The sequence below is a fragment of the Pieris brassicae genome, chromosome Z (genome assembly GCF_905147105.1).
Source record: "Pieris brassicae chromosome Z, ilPieBrab1.1, whole genome shotgun sequence".
NCBI lineage: Eukaryota > Metazoa > Arthropoda > Insecta > Lepidoptera > Pieridae > Pieris > Pieris brassicae.
The window spans coordinates 2235310-2257682 of record NC_059680.1 but is presented as its reverse complement, the minus strand read 5'-3'; the positions used below and the strand labels follow the sequence as shown (position 1 = coordinate 2257682).

The window sequence follows — 22373 nt, the reverse complement described above, 5'->3', positions numbered from 1 at the left end:
TACATGCATAATGCCATCTGTTGTTTAATAAATGAAATGATTCTAGACATTAGATTTTATACGATCAAAACATACCTCCTATGTTCCAGCATCGCTTTCCTGTCAGCCTCTCTTTTCTCGGCTGCCAGACGCGCCTTCTCATTCTTCACTTGGGGAGTGCGAGCCACTTTACTCCGGGCCGGTGTTGCTGGGGGTTTGGATGGTGGTGGTGCAATCTGAATTTACCAAATAAATTTTCTAAGTGTGTGTTCACAAGTTTCATGGAAACTAAGTTCGACATATCTGTGGTAAGTCCTTCCACCTTCAACAATATATATCATCTTGTATTTATTAAGGCCTTAATGGCAGCTGGAACCAGCTACTACCCTCTGAAGTATTTCTGAACCAATTCAACTTAGGGTCCTTTAAGAAGAGCATACCAATTCTTAAAAGACTGGAAACGCACTGCGAGCCTTCTGGCATTATCCATGGGCGGTATTACTTAACATCAGGTGAGACTCCTCCTGCCCTTTGTGCATTGAAATATATGGTATTTATAATATTCTTATAATAATAATAAAATATTGAAACAAATTTTAAAAGTTTGATCTCAGGATAAACAGGACTTTTAATGCTGGCTTTTCCTTGCTGTACTGCAATATTTACTTGTTGAGTTCCAGCTCTGAGGTCACCGGTAGAACCAGGCACTAGCTTAAATCTTTAATTAGTAATAAAAGTAAAAAAAATACCAAAATTCCTCACCTCTTGCCAATTATTTGCTTTCAAACTATCCAAATGAGAGTATAATGCATCGACATTCCTAACTTGGAGCAACACCATGTCCCAGAAGCCTTGGAGGTCTTCCAATGTTGTTGGGAACTGTTCATCTCCACATTCATTTATATTGTTATAGCAGAGACCTGGAAATGTTCAACATCATTAAAATAGAAACCTGTAAAAAGACCTACAACCCATCTGAGGTTGTGTATGCACAATGGACCTATTGAGAGTCTTAGTGCAGAAACTGAGCCCACAAACTATGAGGTTGTGAATTCAAATTTTGGTTAAGTACATTTTTGACACTTAGAAAATAAAACCATACAGAAATGTTGCAAGGTCTGTTAAAGATTGAAAGAAATAAAGAAAAGAAAGAAAAACTTTATTATACACAATATACAGTATATTAACTAACCTTGAAACTGCTGCATTTTCTGTGTGGCCAGAAGCCTCGCTTTCCCTGAGGCAGCTCGGAGTAGACCCAGCACTTCCTCACTTATATTTTCTTGGTTCTGTAATATTATTGCATAAACTGTTTAAAGTATATGCATTTCTCTTAAGGGTTGAAAAATATTGGTCATTAATAAAACTAGCAAAATTTGTCAATATAATAAAAAAAAAAGTTAAACTGACTTGGTTAATAAGACATCAGTAAATAACAATTTTTAGCTTAATTTTTTAACTAATACATAATTGAAAATAAAATTCAAAATCATATAATTAATAAACACAAAATATTGATGAGCTTCATATTATCTTTAATATTTATACTCACTTGTAAGCTTTCCAATTCCTTTTCAGCCCCAGCTGAAAGTGCGAGCAGCCTCTCTGTCTCTTTCTTCTCCAAATCCAGGAAATAGTATGCATCTTTCACAGTTTCGCCATTCTTTACTTCACTTTTAGCACCATTCACTTCATTCACGGTTTTACCATTCTCGATTACTTCAATGTTGACTTCACTAGTTTCAGACTTGGGCGAATCAATTTTAGATTTCCTGGGCGATAATATTGGTAGTTGTGCACGAAATTCTGGTCTCAAGTGTCTCAAGACTGGAAGGTCTTTGGGGCTGGTTTCCTCAGTCGATTTGACTCGCTCAGGGCTTTGGCAGTTTAGAGATTTCTCTGTCAGGATGTCGTCGCTTTTATGCCGCTGAAAGAATCCTTGTGCCAACGCACCAGGGCCGTACAGCCTCTCCACCCTCTGTTGGATGAAACTTTTCATTGGACTGGTTAGCTTCTCCCCATTCTCCTTGGTGATCTCGACTCGCTTTTCATTCGACGTTATGGTATACTCCGAAAACTCCTTTCCGGATATGAAATTAGTTTCAGAGTAACTGCATTTGAAGACCTGATCCACCTCATCCTTCTGTATGGAGGAGAAGCTCTTGCTTTCTGATGATATATAGCTTTTTGTCGTCATTGTACCGAGGAAGTCGTTCTTGAGCTGGCGATTTTCTGCCGCCATGAATGTGTTGGCTAAGTATGGGTCTGTGTGCGCCTTGCTCGGCGCCTTGGACGTCAAATTGGTATCATGAGGGAACGTTGGTACAACCAATTTGTTCGCACTTACTGGAATGGGTACTAGCAGGGGATCAGTTCGATAATGTGTTATTGGCCGTATGGGTGACGCTTCACGACTCTTGTTGATATCCTGGCGAATTTTGGAATCATATGTCGTCAGATTCGTGTAACCGTTGACTGAACAGGCCAGATTCAGGTAGCTGGGCTTCTTATGCTCGTCGCGTTTTTTAAGATGGCTCCGGGATCTGTGACTCGAAGTATCAATCACGATTTTTGGGGGTTTCAGAAGGTCTGGTCTTTCTGGTGTTCTGGGTGGTGTAAATGGAGTGGGAGTTAGGTTCGGTTGCAGAGTACCAGCTCTCTCTTGTATTCGCGACGTGAATTCTTTAATACGGCTTGTGGTTGATGATGGTGTGAGGATGTTCAGACTTCCCGATGTGGTATCTGAAAAAAACGCTATATTTAAAAATAGTGATTTTAAAAGAGAAGAGCAGTACGTAGTGAGAAGAGTGCTTTGTGGTCGTAATTATTTCACATTTTTCTTCCTCTCTTACTAACTCCGATTGTATCCAAAGTAATCGCTTATGATTATAGAGGAAGTTAGATTATAGATTTAACTGAAATATCGAATAATTTGTCATAATAAAAACTGCGCAGCTGTGTACATTCTTTTGTCGCTTTATTGCGGGCTAGGGTACCCGCAATAAACTCGACTGTCAGCATCATGCATACGAACTTTTAAAAAAAAATCGTTTTTTTGTTTGCAAATTGGGATTGCACGTATATACTGTTGATAACCATGACTAATAAGCAGGAGTCATGGATTATCTATACGTTTTTCTTCTCTCCATTTAACGACAACTCGTTATAAATCCTTAAAATACACAGTCCCTTCAAATATATGTAAACAGTGACAATATTTAAAAAAAACACATAAAAAAGAAAAAGTGCACATGAATAAGGATATTTAGATCAGGAAATCAGTTGTACGAAAGTTCGGGATACGATTTGGACAGGTAATGTTTGTACAGTAGCGATTTGAAGGAATATAGAGGAGCAAAGCGATCAGGGACGGGAAGTAAGCCTCACTTCAGTGACCTGCAGAGATGAACGAGTCTAATCTAATCTCGCAGAAGCACGTGAAGAACTTTTAGCTCCTTCAGAGTATCATGATACTACTGCTACTTTATCTAGTTATGTTTCGCTACGGGATTGTTATCGAAAAATGGCTTGCGATCTCTAAAGATGGAGATTGCATTCCTTAACTACAGCAAACCCCGCAGCCTCTAACGGAGGGATAGTCAGACATAGACATTTTTAAAACTTACATGTAAATATTAAATAATAGTCGCACATGTTCACTTACACACTTACAATTAACACTATCTTATCAAAGCCTGATAAAAACGTAAATTATTATTATTAAAATTGGTTTATAAATACGTCATATGAATTTGATGATACTGATTATGTAGATTATAAGTGTCTCGGGGGACCTTTTTTATATAATAGGAGGCAAACGGGCAAGAGGCTCACCTGATGTTAAGCGATACCGCCCATGGACACTCTCAATGCCAGAAGGCTCGTAAGTGCGTTGCCAGCCTTTCAAGAGTTGGTACACTCTTTTCTTGAAGGACCCTAAGTCGAATTGGTTCGGAAATACTTCAGTGGGCAGTTGGTTCCACATAGTGGTGGTGCGTGTCAAATACTGCCTTAGATAACGCTCAGTTCGGAACGACGGACGTCGAGGTGATATGGACCTAAATTGGAACCCCTCCAATAATTAATTAAATAATTTTGACTGCCGGAGTTGCAAAGTAGAAAAGTATTAAAAAAAAATGTGTCTTGTATTGAAATTCGTTGAACGAAACGTACATTTTATACTTTTCTATTAATTATTATAATATTTCAAGCAGCAATACGCAAACCGCCATTTTGAATGTAGATTTGGCAGGAATAACACTTGACAGATTCATTCCGTTACTTTCAAGTTTACGTGAATGAGCTTCTGCTTATAATTTATTTTATTTTTTGGAAACTTAGCTATATTTTTGGACTTTGACTGAATTGCTTTTCTGTACGACATTGGAATACATACTGGACACATATTTCTCGCGATCACAGCTTGCGATGGCGTCTAGAAATAGAGGATGTTGACGTGATCCAGAGCCTGAGCCGTCTACTAGTTCTATGCATAGTAGACGACCGGCCTTTGTGGATGAGTTTGAAGATGGGCGCATTGTCCATCATCACCTCTGTATTGAATAAGTGGTCATGATGTGGAAATTGGCAACAAAATATGAAAAATTTGAGAACATATGAGCATTCGCTGAAGAAAATGGATTAGTACATTCGCAAAAGCAATATAGAACACATCGTGTTCCCATGAAAATCGCTTAATCGGTGAATAAATCATTAGGTTCAGGGTGTTGTACGAAAGGAAATTGCAAAGCAAAATCGGAAGTTCCTAGAACAACAGGAACGTTTTCGAAGATAATAAAATAGATTAAGTACATGTGTTCTATTGGTTACACGCATATTCGCAAAATTTGGAGCTTCAACACAGCCATTAATGTAGACCCATATAAAGAAATAGACAACAATACATAAGCCGAGCCACCATAAATGATTGGTATAATTATTGCAGGGAAACTATAGTTATTTATGAAATGGAACAATCAAGTAGTAGGAAAAATTGGTGGCCCAGGGAAGATAGTCCAGTATCAACATTTGGTAAACGAAAATACCATCGAGGTGAACTAATAATTAATATTTATCTACATGTAAACTAGATCTTGGCTAAGTTAGGTCCGCATTTATGACAACATCGATTCCGTCAACCTCAAATGTTGTGTTACTAGACTGTTCTACCCTAGTGTTATTTTAAACCTGTAGGCGCGGAGGGAGAGTTATCTCCACCCGCTGTAACAAAGCACAGGCATTATGCAAGCCATAGCGGCTAAGGCTGGTGGACCAAAAAGCCGGAGCTGCATTTCCCGTAGCGCGGGAGATGTCCAAAATACCTATTATTCATCAACCGTAATCGAGTTTAATAATAATAATCAATGGCGCTACAACCTTTTTTTAGGTCTGGGCCTCAGATTTCTGTATCCGTTTCATGATCGTTTGTGAATTGAATAGGCAAGTAGGTGATCAGCCTTCTGTGCCTGAGAAGAATCTTCCTAGTAAGAATCAAGTTTCCCCAGGTAAAAAGAAAATAGGTAATATTTATTGTTTTTTTTTAAATAACTTTCGGGCGCGTGTAAGTGGTTGGAGCTGATAGCGCTATGGGACTGGGATGAGTCCCGTAAGCCACTGGGAACTGAGACAAGATCATACATGTAATATTATCAGGTTTTAATTTTAATAGAAACAAATGTATTAGTCTGTGGTGTCGTAGCTCCCGCAGAGATTTCGGTTATAAAGGAATGAGATGAGTAATTTTAAAAGCATTTCCCTATTTTCAACCTTCTAGCTAACATTTGGTATACCGACACTCAAAATGCCAGAGGGCACGCGAGTGCGTTGCCGGCCCTGTAATTACTTTATATAGGTAACGAATTGCGTTCAGTCCGTCGTGCCACCACTATGTGGAAATAACTTCGCATTGAAGCATTTCTAAACTACTTTGATTTAGGGTCAAGAAAAGCGTATAAATTCTTAAAAGGTCGGCAATTCACAAGCTTGGCAGCATGAGTGCCCATGCTAATACTTAATATCAGATGAGCTTCCTGCTCATTAAACACATATACATAAGTAATGTAGAATAAAGACCATTTAGCAACTTCTTTAACAAATATAAAATCACTAACAATGCACTCAAAACACCAAGTTATAATATAACATGAATTTCCCCAGCTCTTTGTTAGTATGATCGTGAGAACCTCAACTATCATACAAATTCACTCATAGGTAGTGTTTCCCGAAGAAACTTTGGGTATACAACTCATTATTGTATGTAATTTATTCAATCTGGGAGAAAAATGCTCACGATAGAGAGATATGGAGCCAATTGGAGGAGGCCTACACTCTATAAGAGGTCCTTGGAATAACAAATAAAATATTTATGTATAAAAATTTAAGAGTGTATTTTGTACATTAAAATTATATATGTAAAGTAATATGTCTAAGGTAACATCCTTGATATTTCCAAAAATGGTTCTGACTATATTAGCAAATACATGAGATGAATATTTATTATATCGGCAGAATATATAAGCCATTTATAACTGACTGAATAGGCCCCACACTGCCATGAATACAGCCCATTACCTAGTATTTTAATAGTGTAATAATTTCATTAGTCCAGTCCATAACTTTATTTCTTTAAAACATACTAAAATCTTAAATATGTAAAATTTAATCTTAATAATATATGATATAATAATGGACATGATAGTAAAAATGTAATAATTTTTGAATGTATATTTCTTTTAGGGAAGTAGGTTATCAAATAACTATTGTTCTACATTGGATCAATTCTAAACTAGTTGTTTATCTGGCATTTTATGGATAATCAAACAGGTATTTTATTTTGTCAGGCAGTATTAATTTCTTTCCAACTGAAATGCAAACCAAGGACTTTTAAAGTAATATGTTTTACTTCTTAGGTATCAGTTTGGATGAATATTGTTAAAGTAAAATCATTGACAAGGTAGAGAAGGTAGCTGTTGAGATATTGAAACATAGTAACATGAGTTTATTACTGATCACTTGTTATAGTTGAACAGTAAAAATTAAAATAAATAAACCTAATACCCGTCACTTGAATTTACAACATATTATTTGCTAGGTAGGATAGTATAGGTTACACATCCCTTCCGTGGATATCAAAGTAAGTAGATATCAAAAACTACTTTGTTCATATAAAAATCTCATATTTTTACTTTAGGCTGAAGTCTTAATTTTACAAGAGTAAACAGAGGCTGTCTAGTGATAAGTGGTGGTAACAATAATGTATAGGTACTGAAATCAATATTATGACTAATTGTTTAAAAACACATAGGCATAATCTGGGTTTGCCAATACCATAAGCCATTCTTTGTTTTTCTTAAGATTAACTTTTTGAATAGATGTATAGTACAGTAAAATGTTTTTTCAATCACATTCCCTCTGTGTTTTCCACTAATCATTAAGTTTAATTTCTAATATAGTACAACTTGTGTCAGATTTTGCCTATTTTATACCTTGTCCTAAACATACAATAAGATTTTGAAAGTAGATATAATACTAGAAAAAGCATATCTAACTGGAACCATTAGTCCATAGCTATATAGACAAATAGAAATATATGCTTTTGAAGGATGGAATCAAAGCATTTGTGTGATAGTATGTACAATGTTCTCTATGTTATTAAAATCTATGTATATAATGTACAAATTGATATGGAAGTATGTGTAAATGACTACAGGAAAAGTAGGTGTAATATATTATTAGTAATTTGTTCATCACATTGTACAAGCTTAATAAAGCTTGCTAATATTATGCAATATAAAGAATATGTGATTACTTACAGGAAAACGTTATTCCATTGTTTATAGCTTTAGTTACCAATTATATGACGTCACAGAGCATGTATGGCCATGTTATTCATCAATAATTATTGAGCCTCGCGTCATAATGACATACAATGTACCTACCACTAATATTAAAATCAAGTTTTCTTTGGAATTTAATACCGTGCTTACTCATCTTAGTTGGAAAGTTTAAAAAAAGCATTTTATGCTTGCGTCGATGTAATATAAAAACATTGGTAAAAGCGTCTTTCAACAAGGAAATAAAACTTACCACGCAAATTTAACAAAAACAATTACAACACAAGTTTAAGCACTTCACAAAACTTTGTAATTTTTTCTTTAACCGGACGAAGCGATTGCAAATGTCAAAACGTCAAATTTAAACTTTTTTCCGAAACGTCACATGCGCAGGCTGGTTAGTCGTCACGTTTCACGCACCTGCATTATTTTATACAACACTTTTACTACATAGAAATACTCGTCTATAACGTGCGTTTCGTTTAACACGAAACGAGACAATGACCGTCGGCGTAAACGTGTGGGCAGATTGAAGGTTAACCAATGACTTGTCCAAGCCTTAAATCTTTGTTTGGATTTTGCAATTTAAATTTTACATATATGACCTACTTAATAGCGAGGTTGTTTAAAAAAATATTATTGCGTAGGTAATTTGTCACTAGCCAATTGCGTTATTCATAAATATTTTGTAAGGGATTTTATTTTTGTAAGAAAATTAAGTTAACATGACCAGATATTTATTGTTTAACTTTATTGTTTTGTTTGCAGCTGGTGTTGAGGGATATTAATCGAACAAAAGATACGGAGAATAAAAAAATAAGCTAAGTTGTATATTTTTGACATTTTTATAGAAAGCTGTTAACAGGTTAACGTTTTGATTTCACAGTGTATTTCAAAGCGAAACAAACTGTATAAAAGGTTAGTTTTTTAAGATAAAGAAACACTTTATATATAATAAAAAATAATATAACTAAATAAAAACAGCTTTAAATTAGAACTATAATTAAAAATTCTACATATTCTGAAGAGAACCATATGGATTTTAAAAATAAATTACGTAAATTTACGAGATGCGATTGACCTGACGCAAATAGACCGTATAAATGGAACGATTATTAAAAAGTTTACATGTAATTATAACTCTTGGATGACTTAATAAATTATAATCTGTGTTTTATTCTAATTAAGGTTATTAACTTCAAATCTAAAAATATTAGATCATTTTTATCTCATGGTATTCATCTTTTTTTTATATTTTATGGCAATAGTTTTGACTTGGTATTCATCTTTAAAAATGATTCTATATCTAAATGCGCGTTTATTTTATCGTATTCTAGTTGACCAGAGAAGTGAAATGTCTTTCTTTTGACATCGCTGTCTATAAAAATTACGAAAACGTGATAATTCAAAACCTAAGCAGGCATGTTACCTGATAAGTCTTTTGTGACAAACGCCGACTATTTTTAGGTCATAACATAACTTGTGTCAGGTTTTGGCTATTGTAAATCAATTTACTATATTAATTTATTACTAACGAACCACGCACAAAAGCATACAAAATAATAATAAAGAAAAAAAGTTATGGAAAGAAAAAAGGATAAGGTACATATTTAGTGTGTAATGTGTGTTCGCTGTTGTTGTAAACGGCCCTGGCTCAGCATTATGCTGTAGGTCTTGGAAATGATTGTTTTTTCATCAAGATGATTTCTTCAGGTATTACAGACACAAGTAATAATTATTAGTGCACTTGGGAGACGACACTGACATACCAAAACATCAAAATATTTTATATCTATTGTACTAAAAATATGTATATTTAAACTAATTTAAAGGACTATAGAAAGTACAAAAACACAAGCGTCACATTCACAAAGAAAACACGTGAAAAGAAATGAAATATTTATTAAATAACATGACGAAAGCTTAAACTAACACTCATATAACAATAAAAAGTATAAATCGAGCAATTTTAAAATTATCACTCAATAATCACGTGACAAGATGTTGAAGAAGATTTTCGACAATACTAGGGAGTATTGCCTTAATCTCGATTTTAAAATTGCCTAATTTGGAAGCAATAACAATACTTATAGCGATAAATATATACTTAAAACATAAAATAAACATGCTAAGATACAACACACTCAAACATTAAGAAATTGGTAACCGTTAGGGATTCAGAATCGAGACTGGAGCTATGATAATCCAATGCGTTAACTCATTTCTGAATTACCCTTTAAATTTGAGGCACAGACCATACGCATTGCGCAAACTCAATTGGACATTGCGACATTGCACAGACGACAGTTACTTTGTTCAGGGGATCGAGACAAAATCACTTGTCGACAGGCGTAACTCTCTAACGCTAAATCAAAAAAATGTCATTACACCTTGCGAAATAGATTTTATAGAACTCGAGGGCAAAAGAGGCTACGGGACGCCCAAGGGCAGTCATCACACCATTTTAGTGGGTGCGATGCCAGCCTTTGAGCGAGAAGTAAACTCTAACTTTCAACAGTTCGTATTCCAGGGAAGACCTCCGGGAGCCAATTGCACAGTGATGTGATGTGACATCAAAGTGTTGCATTAGGTAACGATCTGGCACGTGACCTTGTCATACAAGTTAGGTTGACGTTAGTGGGTCTCGCCTGTTTAAAAATGATGTTCATGTAAGTTTATTATTAATTTAAAAACGCATAATCTACCTGAACCTCAAGAAGATAGTAATAAAAATAATGTCCATGACAATATGCTCTGTTTATTCAAGAAATTAATCCCACATGCGCTGTATACCATGATTGAAAGTGTTGCTGTCACTAGCGCAATAGCGCCGCACAGACTATAAAAGATAAAGGTATATATAGCGGCATGCGCTGTGTAATAAAGATACTAGCGCATGAGTTAGCGAAAATTCTTCTTACCAATATCTTCTAACTAATAATATGAAATAAATATAGACATATTGTAAAGGTGCGTGTTCCGAAACGTACCAAATTTGACATCTGATAACTGTTATTATATAGTCTTTTGTTTTGGAACGCGCTCCCAGTTATAAATAAATAACATTACAGCGAATCGGTAACTACGTTACGATAACTACCAATCCAGAGTCGTTGATTAAGAGTTACTAAAGATTATTTTATTTTTGCACATGTAAGAACGCAGAGATCCAGAAAGTCTAAAAAACTCATCGTGACTGGCAGAATGTAGGGCACCAGACATCGAGACCCTTACAGGTCTTACCATAACCAAGGCGCAGAGTCTTGCCGAAGACAGGGGAGAGTGGAGGAATTGTGCGGCGCCACTAACACAACCTTCGTTATTATTTGATGGAGCATTCAATAGGTCAGCAATTATATCTGGGCCAGAAATTTACAAAAGAGTAACATGGGCATGGAGAAAATTTTGGTCGTTGAAAGAAATATCAAAAAATACTTTTCCATTTCGACGAAGAAACAGATGTGTCCATTTACATATGGATTGCAAACATGGACACTCTAAAAGATCAGGTAAGGGAAAGTGAGAAATGTTGAAGAAAAAGAAAAGATGCCTAAAATGCATAAGAGCAAGTCATGAGTAATGGACAAGATTCTGAGCAGGCCTCGAGATGGAAAAAGAGGTGGACAGATCCTGCCTGTGGACTAGTATAGCCTGGAATAAGTGGAGATAGCTAGAAGAGGCCAACGTGTCCCGGGACACATTGTAGACCAAATGTCTAAAATCCTGACCCGGACCAGAAACTTTTGGAACATTAAAAAAAAACACCCATGGACTCATGGAATATGAGACTTGTTACGCTCTTTGAAGGACCCTAAGTCGTATTGGTTTGCAGATAGTTCAGAGGACAGCTGGTTCCTAATAGTGGTGGAGCAAAAATTACCTTAAAAAGCAAAGGTATTACAGTAACTATTAAAAAACGACTCGTAAGCAAAACTAAGATTCCTATAAAACGTGGACTAGTGTGCCTTATCAGTACAAGTAAAACTCATATATGTCAAACACATAGAATCAATGTTGGAAACAGCATTGTCTGCCTCCATACAACTTTGACATTTAGGAGTCATCAAAGGTGTCTATTACAGCTATATATTCAGATCTCAACACATATAGTCCACGTTTTACAAGTTTAACCTTTAACTAGTATCACGGGTTAAATAATTTTATTGAGATTGATAGAAAGATTTATTTGAATAAAATGTAAAACCAAATTATTAAATTTCATATTCAACTGCCATAACATTGATTTTTTTAAGAAATCAAAATTTTATTCTATAGATTTCGCAAGATTTTAAATATATCTTTCTAGCAAACAATAAATATTTAAATAGTAACTAGTTAATCAGGCTTTAAACTAAAATCTCTTTCTCGTTACCTGAGAAATCAGTGCTCGCGTCGACATCCAACGAACAACTTCCTATTGAGTCTACTGACTTATCCATAACTTTGACTACTAGATGCGTTGGACTCAAATCTGTTTCTTGCACGACAATTTCGTACGCTTTTATATCCAATTTAGCGTCTAACTTATCGTTTCTATCAAAAATCAATGTGCTCTGACTTGTGAAATTACTTATAGGTTCTATATATTCAACATCATCCTCATACGCATCAGCTGGCACAGCATCAACCACATTCTGTTTCAGACTCTTATAGAAATGGTCTTCTAATTTCTCCAATTTACACCTCGTGTTCTTTCTATCAGTTTTAAGTATTGGCGAATCATCAGTTTCCAATTCAAATCTTTTGTACTTCGACGAACAGAAATCATCTATTGACGAGGTATCCGATTTCTTATCAAAGAACGTGTCGAGTGAGAAAAATGACTTCCTCTTCTTCTTTGGATGCACTAACCCTTCTTTATCTATATTACTGGTGGCTATAGATTTTGGCCTATCCAGTCTATCAATTTTACGCGAATCCAAGCTGAGTGTCTTACGAAAACGCTCATTTAAATTTGATAGTAGGAAATGTCTGCGCTCAGTCGATTTAGGAGTTATATTATACGATGTTTTGCTGCTGGATGGTTGGTTTTCTGGAATGTGCTCTGTGTATTTGAATTCTATTTCGTTGAATTCAGAACTAGGTCTGTGGAAGGAGAACGAGCCTCTATCTGATGCGTCACAGATACAGCTACCGATACACGTGAGTCTGTGACAGTTGTCTTTGGTCTGTCTTATATTAGGAATGTATATGTCAGGCTTGTGTTTATGAAGGAGGAGATCCTTTCTAATTTTCTCCAGTCTTTCATCACCATTTAATCCTCTTGTATATTTGGACTTAGGAGGCCTGAAGAAGCGTATTGAACCGGTTTGTGGATCATGACGCCTTCTTGCAAATGGGGAGTCAGATATTTTATTCACTCCTAGAAGGAGAACTGGTGATTTTTTATCTTCTTCATCGGGCAGATCGCTGTAATCAAAACAGACTTATATATCATCTATATATAGGAATATCTATTTGTTAAAAACACAAAAAGCAACAAAATCAAGCAAAAAATTAATACTTACACAAAATTAATGTGTTAGACACTAACTTACAAACGTAATTATAAATTCTTGATCATGCAGACTGTGCTCCCTATATTATAATAGTATGAGAGCCAGTACATCGCCGAATTTGGATATGCGAAAAGGATCAGGGTGGTGGGAATGGAAACAAAAAAAACTATTATACTGCCTTTGTTTCTTGATCCAGCATCTCTAGTCTTTAACACGGGACAGGAAACATATTTGGTCGTAGGCCCTTTCAGACAGGCAATAGATCCCGATAGTTTTGTATGCACTGGCGCAACCTTTGAACTAAAACTCATTATATGAGATCCACTATTGGAAGTTACAGAGTAAAAGTTTATATGTTCATAACGTCCTCCTGGAGACCTAAAGGACGTAGCCAGTACAAATAGAAATGCTGGACCTCACGAAACCAGTCTCCATTGCCACGGGAATCTCGAGATTATTCAACTTCTCGACATCAGGGGCTAGGAAGAAGGTTGAAAAGGAAGATAAACGAAAATATTGGACCAATGTACTGGAATTTGACGGTATAACATAGATAAGCAAAGTTTATGCTATAGACTATAGAAATTACCCAAATCTGCATACGGACTCGCCTGTCTACCATATGCCGACAGAAAATTGTATCTAATTCCGGCCATACAATGGGCAGAGGCGATTAGAACTTGGAGAAACTGATCGTGGTTGGTAACAGGAGGCAACAGATTATGTGGCCGTTCGCCAATCAGATGGACCGATGAAGTGAAAGACTCGTCATCCTCAAAACTATACACAGAAAGAAACCGGTAGAAACGCCCGATCTAGATGCTTCCTTGCTGACCAGGACGCTCAGAGATGAGCAGCAGATAGAAATTACTCTTCAAAATAATATTAAAGTGGGCTGTTTGATATGATTCTAAAAAAAAATCAGATTTATTAGTGATAGAGTTATAAATTAAATAATCGTTTTAAAAATAGGCAATTCTATTAACCCGCCTTTTCGTGTTAATTCTTTCATATATCATATTTCAGTCAATAACAGTCTCCGACGAAATTACTCCAAGGTGGTGAGGATTATACTTTTATTAGATTATTCAGAGGCGCGCTACCACGACTAAACTATGACCGTTATGTGTCACGTGACTGACAAGACAATTTTTTTACTAATTTTTTTAATACATAAATAAATAATACACATATTTTGTTAAGAAATTCCCAAATATAACTAGTCTGGCCATAAATACTGTTACATAAAAACTTTTTTTTTTACTTTTTAATTATTTTGAATTTGGAACACGTATATTATTATAAAAAATTCTTTTGATTTTGAACCATTTCACACGTGTCAGTGATGTTTTGGTGGGGCGGGTTTTATGAATGAGTTACAAAACGACATTTTTGTAAAAAAAGGAGTGAAAACGTCACTTCTTGGCTCATGTTTATGAAACCTCTCGGCAATACATTTTTTTAAATATAGCGTGGACTTTCCAGCCAGAATCTGCACCAGGCACGAACTACCCAAGCCTGGCTTGAAACCAACGTTCCGGTATTTATAATATAAGAGCTGTAGACTGGTCCTCACTTAGCCCAGACCTCAACCGTTTAGACCTCACGTAATGGTCAGTTTTAGAGGACATGGACTGCTCTAAACGACACGGCGACATTGAGTCTCCTAAAAATCTTTGGAGCAAGCAGTGGCAAAATTTCCTTGAAAACAGTGCGTAAATCACTATGGATTCGGTACGGCTCTATAGCCGTGGCTAAACAGATTAAAGGCCTGTAAAGCCAGATTCTGAGTCCTATGTATCTGCTTCATAAGGCAAGGTGATCAGCCTTTGCCTGATTGGGTCTAATGGCGTTGTTATGATGTTGCAACCTTTTAGGTCTGAGTTCTATGTATTTTCCCTGATTAGGTCTAGGCGGTGTCTTTGGTTTTTGGCATACGGCAGTATAACTCAGCGTAAATGCTTTGATAAGTCAGCAATATCTGATAGCTTACGGTAAAAGATAAAAAATTCCGTTATTATTGAAACAATAACGAATGGACGTTACAGTTATTAGTGATGTGATAAAATATCGATAGACGTTAATTGCTGGATTTGATTTAGTTTTAGGAAAGAAACAAACAACAACCATATATCTTCATTCGTTTTTTAGACAATTTAGGCTTTGGGCCTACTTTGCAGTATTTTTTTATTTAAAAACGTCTGGTCTGGTCACCGCAATGAATACATACGTATATAGAAAATTAAAAAACAATTCGCAAATGCCATTTAAGAATCGGTACCACTTTTTAAGTACCCAAAGTCGTACTGCTTTGGAAATACATACCGCCCATAGACACTCAATGCCAGACGGCTCGCAAGTGCGTTGCTGGCCTTTTTATAATTGGCTCACTAGCCCTAATATCGAAATGTCTGTATGGCCAAGGGGAAATACTTCAATTATGAAAGGCTTTTTAAGGTATGACGTCATCGTAATGATTTTAGCGACATGTGGAGGAAGGAAGGTTTTTAACAACCTAAAGAGATCGTATATATTGAGTATTACATATATAAGGGCTAATTTATCGATAACTTTTCGCACAACACTACCTCCCGTTGGTCATCGCTCGTTCACACGCAAAAGCATTAGACACGAACGAGGAAGTACCATTACTGTAAATCAGACATTTCTATTTCTAAGTTTGGTAAATTTACTATGGTCTAAGGTAGGCAGGTATCTTGATAGTCATGACAGCCTGAGGGATCGGGGGTCTGGTTAGTCCCACCTACGCACCCTCTGACTCTCTCGCTACCCCTTACTGTTAAAAAGTATTTATAAGCATTAGTATGTCCGTCCGGCACCAATGGAGTTTTCTAAAACTAGCGTGTAAACATCGTATATATATTAGACCCAATCAGGCACAGAAACCTACAATCTACGATTACAAATCACTGCGATGACGTCACAACTCAAAACGCGCTATCGAAGTATTTCCCGTTGCACATATATACATCTGATTCCAGTCATTGGTTATACTAGTAGGACCCTTTAGCTTGGAGGAACTGCAACACCTTCCTACATCCACATATCGCTACAACCTTCCACCATTCGGAACACGAAATAGAAATCGGCGGCCCAGATCCATAAGATTGTACAGGTTTTCTGTTTTTTTTTTGGATCTGTGGGTGTGAAGACCAGCTGAGCTCTGCACGAGATTGTTTTGTCCCGCTCTCCTGCTGACTCTGTCCTGAGCCTGGGGCGCGGTATGTCTTATAGCAATTGATTCAGTTAACATCCAAGGTCTTAATCCAATAAATCACTTGATCAATTTGTCGTCCATTCTTAATTAAATCACCGGTCAAACATTTATATTCTTAACTAGTCAATTACTTCCTTATTCACAATGCTTATCGATTCTACCAGCACTAATTCGGTCGTAGAATGTTTGAAGTCTTTCTCTGTAACTGTTCTTGTTAGCCATCTGGTACTGAACAGAAGATATTGATGTCTTCTATAAAACTGTAGTACACTGCTCAGTTGTCAACAGTTATCGCAGCATATAGGAATCTTTATTGGTCTTCACACCTTGGGCTACACGTCTTTCCTGTCCGTCATGTCTATCAGGTCCTATCTAGATATTGATGTCTTCTATAAAACTCATCATAAATCTGCATCATATAGGAATCTTTATTGGTTTTTTTCACCTTGGGTTACATAGTAATTTTCCTACCCATATCTTTTTTGAAACTATAGCCTTCATCAGGGGTTACGTAGGGTTCTAGTGGTGAAAGAATTTTTCCAATCAGTCCAGTTTTGGAGCCTTTATATATCAAATCTTACCCCTTTCTAATTTTAGTGTAGATTATGTCTGAAGGACGAACACAACAATGTAAGTATCGTCAAATTAAAGAATATTTAAATAGGCGTAACTAAAGAGAAAAAAAATGGCTTTTTTTCAACTATTTGCTACTAGTACGAGCAGTGTTGGTCTAGTGGCTCCAGCGTAAGACTCTCATCTCTGAGCTTCAAACCCCAGCTTCATCAATGGTCTTCTAAGACATTTAACACTCGCTCGTCCGAAAGAAAACATCGTGAGGAAACCAGATTACCTTAGAACACGACGGCGTGTGGCACAGGATGATCACCTTCTTGCCTATTAGATTGACAAATGAAACAGATTGCGCCAATGATTTATTTTATTAATGAATAGCTCCTAACTGCCTTGTTCTAGAAACAGAACCGAACTTCAATTCGAGGTTAATCTATTAAAATTTAAATAACGCATTATTTAGATTTGTTTTTATTACATGACGTGAGTTATATAACCTAACATTAGTTAAGTAACAAATATAGATTTTAGTTAATAATTAGAAGCGCAAATCAAATTTTAGCAATTATCGCAGACTTGACGCCAACATGAGCCCTTTATTTTTCCCACACTCATAACCAATATAACATTCTCATTTCTGATAATGTTCAATAGATCGACTACACTAATACTCTTTATAGTTAACAGAAGTTTCACTTATATATTTTAAGAACCCTTCAATAACCCTTCGAACCTCCACTACCCCTAATTTTATCTTAGTTATAAGCTCATGTTTTAAATGATTAAAGAAAGTTGACACCCAGCTTCAAACAGTGTTTCATTTAACATTTGAACATCCTTATAACAACCGCCACTATTTGTTTCAAGTTGCCAATCAGGAGATACTTTTTCAAGCATAATAATCACCAACAATATGTCCTCCTTATCAAAGCTATATATTCCGAGATGTATATATATGACGTCATGGGTGTGTCATTTAATATCGGCCTTCAATTTCCCATTGAAAGTTATAATGTTTCTCACCTATTGTTGTTATAAATGTAACATAACACTTTCGCATTTTCTCATGAGATTTTATTGTTCAAGATTTCTTAACCTCTTTATTTCAGTTAAGTCTGGGCTGGCCTGTATTGTTTCATGATTGTTAATCTAATAGGCAAGTAGGTGATAAGCCTTCTGTGCCAGACGGCGTCTGTTGATGTTTAAAGCAAGCCGATTTCCTCACCAAGTTTTCCTTCACCGTTTGAGCAAATGTTAAATGCGCACATAGACAGAAATTGATGCACAGCGGGGAATCAAACCTACGAATTCAGGAATGAAGTAGCGCTGAAGCCGCAAGGCCAACACTGCTCTGCACTCTTGTTTAGGTATATTATTCAAGGTTTACAGATCAAGATTGCCCGAAACGGATTTTTTTAAATTGAATCACGCTGTTGGTTTGAAGGGCCTTGGTAGCTCAGCTCGGTCTGTTTTGGCGAGCGGAACTCAGCCTGGTTCCGAGTTTTCCCCACGAGTCACACAAGATCGTCTTCTGTGATTTATACCTCGGCCTGGGCCATCGCGGGGAGGTCAATCACCTTAAGAGCAGGACAGAAATCACTGGAAAGAGCGAACAATGAATAAGAATGTGTCGTGGCCTCCGACAATGGCACCAATGGGTTGGTATGGTCTGTAGTGCTGTCGAAGTGGCGTTTCAACGCCATCATCATCAACAAGGCTGAAGTAGGACCAGTACAGGGTCCTAGCATCCCGTGGCATCCGCTGCACCCTCTTATATGCGGTGCAAGGGGCTTAACCCTTCGGGTGGTGTCATGGTGTGGGGGTTGACACCCGGATCTTAAAGCGTGCCCCCTACCGCCCTGTATCATCAGGGTGTTAGGGGGTTACGTATAAAACAGATATTCTTAAAGTAAATCCATGTAATACTAGCGCCTGCTATTCAATATCGAACGCCATCTAGTGAGAGAAAACATGCCAAGACGAATTTAGATATTAACAAATTGACCGTGTCATTTTCGAAAGTTCCATAAAAATTAATGTGCCAATTAAATTCTTTCCGTTTAAGCAATAGATTTTAATATCTGAACCAATCTATAGATATGTCCACACCACGCAATCCAGCCCGTGTTAAGAAGGAGAACTAGATCAAACTTTTTTTAAATAACAGTGGGCAAACGTCCCTGTTTCGCACGTTAAATGATTTATTTATGTATGACTAATAAAATTGGCAATGATCTATGGAATATATGTATGATGGGAAAGAAAAAAATAGACAATATAGAGAATACATCTTTAAGAAGAACTAAGGTAGCAGATGTTACAATAAAAGTAAATAAACTCAAGTGGCAATGGGCGGGGCAACTCTTAAGTGAACAGAACAGTGGAAAAAGAAAGTACTAAACTGGTGTCCAAGGTACAATAAACGAAAAAGAGTAAGACAACTTAGAAGGTAGATAAACCTTGGAATCAGCTGATACATGTCAGAGAGAGACACAGTACAGAAATGGCTGGATTTGGAGAAGGCCTTTCCCAAAAAAGGACTTAACCGAAAAATAATGAGATAGAAATATAAATGTGTTTAAGTATTAAGGTATCTTAATGTATTCTCAATACATTTAACTAAGTAACCCTGACTTATACAGTTATACAGCACCACAGTATACACCTAATTCGGGTGTAAACTGTATATACTGTATAAGTCAGTGTATGTACGTGAAGGTGAGCTCACCATGAAGGTTATCTAGCGCTATAGATTTTTTAGACCTGTTATAGGCAACGAGCTCCTGGCTCACCTGATGTTAAGTGATACCTTGTGAGTGCCTTTCGAATGTCGATTTGGTTAGGAACTACCTACCGCCACATGGACAGTCTAAATGCCAGAGGGATCACGAGTGCGTTGTCGGCCTTTTGACACTTGGAACGCTCTTTGAAGGACCCTAAGTTAAATCAGTTCGGAAATAATTCAGTAGGCTGTTACCACATAGTGGTGGTGCGCGACAGAAACTGATTTTAAAACGCTGAGAATCGAACGAAGTACTTCCAGGTCATACGGGTGGAATTTCGTTTTGATGATATGATACTCTAATACTTTTCAAACATATTCCGCGATAATTTAAACTGGAAATAAATAGTCGTTGTATGTCCAGGCTGCATCTTATGTAGACCTCAGCCTGTCTTCGGTTTTGTAACCAGCATTTGCTGAGTGTTCAGGCCTCTTCAGCAATACCTTAAGTATAATAATATATAAGTATAACTATAATAATAATAGTGTAGGAATTTCTTCATCAAAAATAATAGGAGAATGTTTTCCTTCGTACGGGCGAGTGTTAAATGTGCACATAGACAGAAAGTCCATTGGTGGACAGCTGGGGTGTGAACCTCAGGGATTAGATTCGGACGCCGAAGTCAACACCTGCCCTATTGCGAGAATTAAAAAATCCAAGCCCGAGATAAATTTTTATAGCGTTGGAATATTACTAAATAACAGTACTTACACATTTCGTGCATAGCTCTGTCATAACAATTCACAACACTAAAAGGTCGACGACACTACACCGTTTGATATTAATTAAGAGTTTCGTAGCTTCAGCACTCAAAAAACACAATTTATGTAATACTAGAAATATCAATAGATTAGCTTAACTTCATAAATTTTACTTAAAACATCAATAAAATGTATAAGAAGTCCAACACAATTAGCTACTTCTAGTTTTGAGCATTTGTATAAATTATAAAGAATAGTGGCTCCGGAACGGCACCTAGCGGACTCTCGCGCACAACTGAGTCGTAGTAGGCGTTCCAACTGAATGACGTGTTTGGAATTAACTGTTAACGAGCACGCGCTGTACATTGCGTGTTAAGTAAAATAATATCACTATAAAATAACCGGGAATAGATATTAAAATAGCTTTATTGAAAAGGATTTGGTTTATAATAATAATAAATGAAAATACTACGACGACAGTCATAGTTTTAGAAAAAAGGCCCAGGCTTAAATGTTTGTAGCGCCACTATTTTATTTTTATTGTTTTAGAAGAATCCAAGAGAATCGAACAGCGAAGCGAATCGCGCCATCCCAGCAATGTATGTTAAAGCATTTGGAAAGTGGAAGGAAGGGGACAGTTACTCCAGACTTATAATTAGGGTTGACACGAAGTAAAAAAAAATAGTTTCTATGATTACTTTTTGTTATCAGCATGATCCATTAAGATAAAAACTCGTATTATGAGAAGAAAATGTATGTTTACGTTCTGACTATGTGCGCATTTAATACGAACGAGACCTGAGAAAATTGCCATGCCTTTGATGAAATTGCATGTCAGGCACAAGATACTGATCCCTCACTACTGAGACAGATATTTCAGATTAATTTATAATAAATTTCGGGTAGCCTAGTAACGTGGCTTTCTATTAAGTACGGTTTAGTAGATCCAGAGATTACCTACAACCTTATAAAAACTTTATAATATACAAAGAGGGGACAACCCTTGATTGAACGGCACGTGTTGTTGATAGTTCCGAAACAGATGGGCATTTTTTACCTTTGAACAGACCACTTTAATCACCTATTGCAGCAGTCAAAGACCATATATATTCGAAATAAACTAAAAATACGTCCAAATTGTATTGGTTTTTAAATTAAAAAAAATCTCAATAATAACCGTCGTAATACCATAGAAAGACTGATAACCTACTTGCCTCATGAAACAGATACGCAAGAATCCCAGACCTAAAAGGTTAGAAAAAAGATTTTTGTCCTCGGCTTGAGTAACAATGCAGGTAACAAAATTCATAAAATTATCGTCTTTATTAAGTTGGATTAAGGTGTATTTCCAATTGTTCTTAAAACCTCTTAAGTGTCATGAATGAGCGGATACGTTACAATAGACAATTAATGATATCATTTTGCTTCAATTACAGACGTAAAACTTGGTTTTATAACTCTTTTAACTATGCCTTTGATATTCGCATTAAAATATTAAAGTAAAAGTACCATCTTTTTCTCGACGCAATTCCGACCATTTTTAACCCCCCTATATCTTCGTTGTGGATAAAATTAGAAGCCGAATACCAGGAAACAAGCAAGGATTTTATAAACACGGTTTGCAAATTTCATTCACTTTGATCCAATAGTTTGAGAATTATAACTGGTCGAAGTTTCTTAATTTTGTCATCACTTATTGACCGATCAAAACTCTTAGGCACTTTTAGCAGACAAAGGAGCTTCATTTAGAATACAATTAGTGTTCAATATTG

General features: G+C 36.3%; 1 protein-coding gene across 3 annotated transcripts in view; it reads right to left on the bottom strand.

Moving 5' to 3' along the window:
* The window catches only part of LOC123718432 (guanylate kinase-associated protein mars-like), a 31948-nt gene that overhangs the window by 4657 nt on the left and 4918 nt on the right, over positions 1 to 22373 (bottom strand). The window contains exons 2-6 of one of the 3 annotated variants that reach the window (XM_045674913.1): positions 12184 to 13220; positions 1532 to 2721; positions 1172 to 1268; positions 742 to 899; positions 76 to 215 (exon numbers count right to left, since the gene is read on the bottom strand). In XM_045674913.1, coding sequence (XP_045530869.1) covers positions 76 to 215; positions 742 to 899; positions 1172 to 1268; positions 1532 to 2721; positions 12184 to 13220 — 2622 coding nt within the window. Of the gene's footprint in view, positions 1 to 75; positions 216 to 741; positions 900 to 1171; positions 1269 to 1531; positions 2722 to 12183; positions 13221 to 20611; positions 20849 to 22373 lie in introns of those variants that run through there. The other 2 variants (XM_045674915.1, XM_045674914.1) reach the window with 2 other exon arrangements.